The sequence below is a fragment of the Bactrocera dorsalis genome, chromosome 6, assembly GCF_023373825.1.
Source record: "Bactrocera dorsalis isolate Fly_Bdor chromosome 6, ASM2337382v1, whole genome shotgun sequence".
NCBI classification, from domain to species: Eukaryota; Metazoa; Arthropoda; class Insecta; order Diptera; family Tephritidae; genus Bactrocera; species Bactrocera dorsalis.
Window position 1 is genome coordinate 12689208 of NC_064308.1, and position 7641 is coordinate 12696848.

The following is a 7641-nucleotide window of genomic DNA, read 5'->3' on the forward strand; positions in this document are numbered from 1 at the left end:
TGTACCAAACGATGTTGTTGTGTAAGGCGAGACTCTAACTGTGATGTATTTTCAGCTATTTGCTGTGCCAGACGATTTTCGGTTTGCACTGCATTGTCTGCTATTTGTGATGTATTTTGTGCTATTTGCTGTGCCAGACGATTTTCTGTTTGCACTGCATTCTCTGCCATTTGCTTAATAGCCACTAACAGCATGTTCATGTCCACACTTGATGATGTTCGTTGTTCTTTTACTTTTTCTTCTACCTTTGTAGAAGTTTCTGGCCCATCAAATTCGAATTCGTCGACATTAATTCCATCCGCTTCCATTGCTTCACGTAATCGTGCCTGCAGATCCGCCTTTTGCCCGCTTATCGGCAAATTACGCTCCTCCAGTTCCTTTTTTAATTGCTGAATTCTCAATTCTCCGAATTTAACCATCTTGAATTTGGATTATTTGACAATCCCACTTCTGACACCAATTGTTACGAATTTACTCTTGCTAGTTTACTTTGTTAGGTTCGTATCTCTGGATTGACAAATAAAATCAACACTGTTTAATTTAATTCAACAACTCTTTATTTCACAACTCGTCTACACTATATCAGTTTACTCTTAGCACTGGTTGATTACGTTGGCGCTGCCACGGCTTATATAGCCACGCACTTCTCGCTGATGCCGACGTGTCCTTCTAGAATATCGCGTCTGGAAATTACCAGAACATACGGCTATACGGCGCCAGACGCAAGCAGACAGTCGCGGCGCCAGACTCAGCAAATGTTTAACTAGACAAGCAGACAGTGCGGCGCCAGATGTCTAATGTTTCGACAAGCAGACAGCCGTGGCGCCAGATGTCTACAACAAGACAAATGTTATTCCATATACCTACAGCTATTGTTCATAATCAGGGATGCATATAGTAATACAAATACAACTTAATACTACTTTTGTAACAATATTAAATGCTTGAAATTTAGATATATTGGACATTAATGTTGTAGCCATCTTTCTCCAATTTCGGAAATCGTGGTAGTCTCCACTAAACATTGGTAACGTTTTAAATATATTTAAGTCTACTTCTCCAGGATTGTTGTATGAACATAAATCCTGGTATTCGTGTATGACTTCAGTTCCTTGGCTTGTTTCCATTAGCACCAGTTTCCTCTGGAGGTTCTGTACGACTTCATTTAGAGCTGTTATTCCGTTTTGTGTCATTTTTTATTCACTTGTATTTTCACTTTAAAGGAATTAATATTCCTTTATGTTTTCGTATGAGACTTACATATATCCCTTTGACTACACTGTAAGGATTTTATATCTGAATCCTTTTGTTGTGTAGCCCCACGTTGGGCGCCAATTAATATTCTTCGGTATTGGGAATACAAAAAAATATATATTTTATAGTTCTGTACTTGAGTGTTATCGCTTATATCAGAACTTTCCTTTATTGGACTGAATTCTATGGATGCTGTATAACAAAAGACATGGAACTAGTATTTATATGATTGCTTTGCATGTAAGTTAGCACAGGTAACCAAACATCCGGCAAAAATATCACTTGCACCGAATTCGCTGACGGCGCGTATGCAACTTTACACGTTAATAAGAACTGAATACCGCATTAAGTATGCATCCGGGCATTATACTGATCGAACACTTTTAGCCTTGCGCGTGACAACAACAAAATAAACGCAAGACAGCAAAGAATTGGGTAAACAGTTGCTAGTGTAAGCAACTAAGAAGTCACGCGGCCAATAACGTGCAGCAACTAAAGTTAGGGCAAAGTAGTGTAGGTATTTAGACGCTAACGTCGCTCTTATGTCGCCAGTTATTTCAACTCTTCCGCAGAGACCGGCTGCCCTTGGAACTACCAAGGGAAATAAAATTTTCTAAAAACAAATTCTAAAGGAATTGTATTACTTATACATTTGTTACTGTTAAGCATGTGGCGTGATATTTGGACTTTGTACTCAGGCCATGCGCTGAGTGCGTGATCGGGTGACGTGATATTTGTGGATGATATCATGCTTGTCACAATGAGTATCAACTTGGACGCACATGGAAAACATAAAAGAATATGCCATGAATTATACCGCACTTTCGATATTGCATTCGAAAATTCAAGGAGAAGCAGCCGATATTTTAATCAACCACAACACGAAGGTCAACTTCTACTCAATCATAAATCGCCTCGACTACATGCGTGCGGACCAGAGACCTTTTTACGTTTTATTGGACGAAATGGAAGGGATTACGCAAAACAAACTTACGCTGGTGGAATTTCATTGCGAAGTCAGCATGGCATTGAATCTTGCTCTAACAAAATTTGAAATGGGAAGCTCAGGTGACCCATCAGAAATGCAAAAGTATGCGAATCAAGAAGCCGTCAGAACGTTTATTCATGGCTTGAACAGCAAGCATACAAGCGGCACTCTCTACAGCCATAATCCAAAGGAATTAGAAACCGCCTACGCCATCGCAAGTACGATATACGACGACAACGAGAAATTGCAATTCGATTTTCCTCAGTACGATGACTACAGAAAATACAATATGCAACATCAACCCTTTCAAAACAGAAGATACCGCGATGATCAGCGAAGATATAGACCAAACGTGCAAGCGCAATATACATAGAGTGCACCCACCCCACAGTGCCAACCCATGGACGTAGATTCTTCACGGCAATACAGAAGACCCACCAACTTCAACGCTGCACCTTTACAAAACAACTATAGTCGTCAAATGCAAGGATTACCTCCAAATAACCCATTTCGAGGAGATACACAGAAGAGGCACCAAAATCCTTCATCTTGCAACTACAACGCACCAGAGAAGATACAACGAGTAAACCAACTAGGCTCTCTCACGCCACAACATGGCGGCGATGAATTACGACCACCTGCTACAAAACAAAGTGACGATTATGAATATAAGACAGGCTTTGTTTTTCTCAAGCAGGTGAATCCATTGCCGTGCAGGGATACAGGCAAAGCAGTTAATATCCTCAACGACACTGGAGCAACATACAATTACATAAGTACCAAATGTAATATCGGTGAGTCTATTCCAATCAAACCCACAAAAGTAAAAACTCTTCATGGTTTTTCAATATCAAAATCAAAAAAATAATATCAGTGTTGGATGATTTCCTTACATTTCTTGAAACTAATGCATTAGAAGAATTTGATATGCTTCTGGGCGAACAGGGGCTCAGAACACTTAATGCCGAGATTAACCTTTTCGAGTATAAGCTCAGTTATAAATATATTGCCAAGAAAGAAAGAGAAATTTTGCAAAAAATATTAATTATACAGTAAGCAATGAAAAATATAGATCTGAAATTGAAAAAATAATGCAACAAAATGAAAGTACTAACTCAATATTACCATTTTCTACCACTGTACAAGCCACAATTAGGACGAAATCCGATGATCCTATCTGGACAAAACAATATCCGTACCCTATATCTGATAATGACTTTATTACCAAAGAAATAATTAAACTTTTAGAAAGTGAAATAATCCAACCTAGTAAAAGTCCGTACAATTTACCCATTTGGACAGTCGCAGAATGGTTGTAGACTTTTAAAAGCTAAACGCTTAAACTATTACAGATAGATACCCCATACCTGATGTAGCTATGACTATACAAAAGCACATATGCATTATTAGCCGTGTTTTATTTGACCATCATAAGTTAACAGCTAAAGCATGGACAAAAAACGCATTTAGCTTATTTCACATTTTCGCTTAAATATGCATTATGTTGGCAACGCGGGCAATAACAATCAACTGTTATTCAATTTATTGCAACGAAATGTTTGACATGGAGAAAAGGTAAATTTGAATTTTTAAATTTGTAAACAAACTTTTCGCAAACTAAATAATTATTTATTTCGTTTATATACAGCAAAAGAAAAGTTTGGACGAAGGCCGAGACACTTCCCTATTCGTGAAGTGCTACAATGAGAGGAAGGATGAGTTCCTACATGCGCAGAAGAAAAAGTTCGCATATGAAAACGTTTTGGAAGACATGATATATCAAGGATTTACAGTAAGAATATTTTAAAGCTATTTTGTAAAAATTTATTACATTTGTTTCCACAGGATACAACAATTAATGCGGCTGCCCTTGTATCAAACATGCCAACGCTTTTGAATGCCTACAAAACAGCGAAAGACAACGAGAAGCAGACTGGCACTTCTCCGTGCACAGTACCGTATATGCGCGAAATAGACGAAATTTTTGCCGAAAGTTGCTTGGTGTCCAACAACCACACCATAAACATTGGAACAGATCCTCAAGAGGCATTGATTGAGTTTAGTGGTTAGTTAAAATTTAATGTTCATTATGTATTGCTTATATTGCATTCGCTTTTTTATATTTTTAAACAGGTAAGGAGTTGTTAAAGGATTGAACTGATCTTCAAACAATGCTCGACGATATGCCAAGTACTTCTAGACAGAGCCGGTTTGCACTAAGCCGTAGCATATGCAGACCAAATGCAGTGTATTCACAGGAGCCGAACGCAGCAAATCCTGTTTCAAAAAATCGGACAAGGGCTAAAGAACGATATGTTGATAAAAAAATCGAACAAACAAAGAAAAGTGATGAAGTGCAGGTGAAGTTTTATGCGAATATAGAAAAACAAATGCAGGATTTGGCCGAAAACAAGATATTCTAATAGAAATTGAACAAAAAAAAAATGAAAATAGAAGAAGAAAAATTAAAAATTTTACAGCAGTCTTTTATGAATAAAAATTAGAAAAGCTACTTGATTTCTAACGAATATATATTGTTTTATTTAACGGAAATTTATAATCAAGCTTATCATAAAATGAACATTTTTTACATACAATAAATGCAACAAATGCATACGTATATGTACGTGTTTATCTAAAACAAATATGTCGTAAAATTATAAATAATTTTATTATTTGAGATTGAAAATGGAAAATGTTGCTCCAAAAGTGCAAATAAAAAAATTAAAATTTATTAGTTTCTTCGTGTTAAAATTATAAGAAACTGATTCCGACGATCTCCACTTGTTTCTCTCGCCAGCTCATTAGCAGGTTCTGGCTCCGGTTCGGCACTTTCAATTTGAGGGTCAATAATTGTATCGTCGTTTGTAATAATACATATATTGTGCATAATGCATGCACTTGCAACTAAATTCGAAATTGCACATAAATTTCTGTGCTCCGTAAATTTAAGAAGCCTTCGGAAACGTCCTTACAGTGCTCCAAGTGCATTTTCAACAACTATTCTTGCTGAAGAATGTGTTTTGTTAAAGCTGATTTGATTAGGCGTTAAGGAACCATAATCTTTAAACACCGACAATGGCCTGCAGTACAACACTATAATTACGTTTACGATCAAAATATATATGTTTGTCTTTTATTGGTGCATTAATTGTTATGTGGGTACAATCAATTGCACCAATAAGACCTGGTATTTGTTTCCTTTGTAAAAACTTGCGAGTAGTTTCTTCCAACGCATTTCCAGTTGGCCACTTAACAAACTCATGGCCTATTGAGATAACCCACGCGACAATCCGACGAACAATCGCCCATGCTGTGGACTTCGTTACACAAACAATACGGCTAGCTGTCTGAAGGTAATTGTATTACTTAATTACCATACATACATGTACATCATTGTTTTAGCAGGAATTTTGGCTTTTCCAGACTTCGTAGCAAAACAGGTTTGTTCACTTTCTTCATATCTTCCTGCAAAAAATACTCACACAGAAAAGTCGCATAACAAAAACAAAGCATACCTATTAAGTAATCTAAAGAGCTGCGGCTCAAGTGTGATTTGAAATCCTCATCTCCAAAATTATCTATGGTGTCCACAAAATTAAAGCATTTTGGATTCTCTGTCTGCTCTTGTTCTGAATCCTCCGATGACGAACTTGATTCAGCAGCTAAACCAGCAAGGATGGTCAATATTTCCTTATCCTCATCATTTGAATTTGTGTACATAGTACCAAGCAACTGGAAAACACACAAATTTAATTTTGTCTTAATTTTAATTCCTACTTACCGCATCTTTTATTAAATTTTCCATTTCTTGCACTTCTATACTTTTCATTTATATATTTTTCATTTGTTTACATTTTTATCTGTCAAAATGAGGGTTGTCGCTATTGCCAACTACTTTTTTGGACAAAAATCATAGCTATTGTGAATGAAAAAAGCATTTTAACTGGCAATGCCTCTAGTCCAATATACAAGCTATGAAAGCTTATGACAAGCCAACGAAATTATGTTGGCTAAGTCTTCCGTACAAAATAAGCTAATAGCTTAATTTGCTGGTCAAATAAAACACTCCTATTATAAATGCACTTCATCAAGCTAACATGAAGATTTCCAATGAAAAGTCACACTTCTTTAAAGATCCAGTAGAATATTTGGGGCACATAATTAAATACAATAAAATCACCGTCGATCCCGTAAAAATACAAGCTATAAAAGATTTTCCCACTCCTACTTCTCTCAAGGAGCTTAGATCTTTCCTAGCTCTCGCAAAATATTATCGAAAATTCATAAAAAGTTTTGCAGCCATTGTTAAACCATTTACCATTTTTCTTAGAGGAGACAACGGTAAAAAATCAAAAAATCAAAGCGCAAAAATTAAAATCACATTAGATGAACCTGCAATAGCAGCATTAAGTGGAATAAAAGAAGTACTTCAAGCTCAGGTTGAACTTTTCCAACCAAATTTCAGCAAACCCTTTGAATTGACAACAGACGCTAGTAACTTTGCAACAGGAGCTGTATTATCACAAAATAAAAAACCAATATGATTTATTTCACGAACACTTAGTCCAACCGAACAGAATTACTCTATATATGGCATAGCAGACTTAACCCTAGAACACACACCCAGAAAATACCACGTAAACACGTAAACACACACCCGGGATACGTTTGTACCCGGGACCTTATTTTGCAGTTTTTTTAATGCTTATTCAACCGATTTCAATGATTTTTTTTTATTTGAAATGAAAATTTTAATATATGACAAGTATTTTGTCTTTTGTTTCATTCGAATATTCCTACTGGTTCCAGCGATATGGGCAAATAAAGTCAGGACATGCAACAGTGGATTTTTGTTTTTGTTGTTGTCCTGATAAATGCAAAACAAAATAATATAATTTATAATAATATACTTGTAGAGTAACAACGAATACACATTTTGGTTTTTATTTCATTGAAATATTCTACCTGGTTCAAAAGATATGTGCAAAAAGGTCGCACAAGGTATGGGTACGTAGGTAGCAAATACATACAACTGGTAGCAAATAACTGGTTTTTGTATTTTATATGCAGCTGCAAGGGTTGTTTTCACACGAGGTGTTGTTATAAATGCTGCCTGTTGATATTTTCATTATTGTTTTGGTGCTCAAAAGTGTAAGAAGTGAAAATATAAGTGCAAATAAATATAACTGAAACTATAAATAACTGGATACGAAATGACTTCGAGAAGAAACGAATATTATCAAGTGCAGCATATAGAAGGTAAAAAATGTAAAATAAGCAACAATGTAAACATATACTAATTTTTTTTTATTATGCAGGCTAACTGAGGAACAGCGAGAATCATATGTACAATCTTTATTTGATGAAATTAGTGACGATGACGCTCCCTATGACTT

The 7641-nt window shown here is 35.9% G+C and overlaps 1 protein-coding gene and 1 pseudogene across 1 annotated transcript; one reads left to right on the plus strand and one right to left on the minus strand.

The window, feature by feature from the left end:
* Window positions 1-4007: 4007 nt before the first annotated feature.
* Window positions 4008-4746, plus strand: LOC125779667 (uncharacterized). Its single transcript, XM_049460944.1, has 3 exons — window positions 4008-4307; window positions 4490-4602; window positions 4669-4746. The coding sequence occupies exons 1-3, from the start codon at window positions 4124-4126 to the stop codon at window positions 4744-4746; spliced, it is 375 nt and encodes a 124-aa protein (XP_049316901.1). The 5' UTR covers window positions 4008-4123.
* A 230-nt stretch (window positions 4747-4976) lies between these two features.
* Window positions 4977-6151, minus strand: LOC125779157 (uncharacterized; annotated as a pseudogene).
* Between the last annotated feature and the right edge of the window lie 1490 nt (window positions 6152-7641).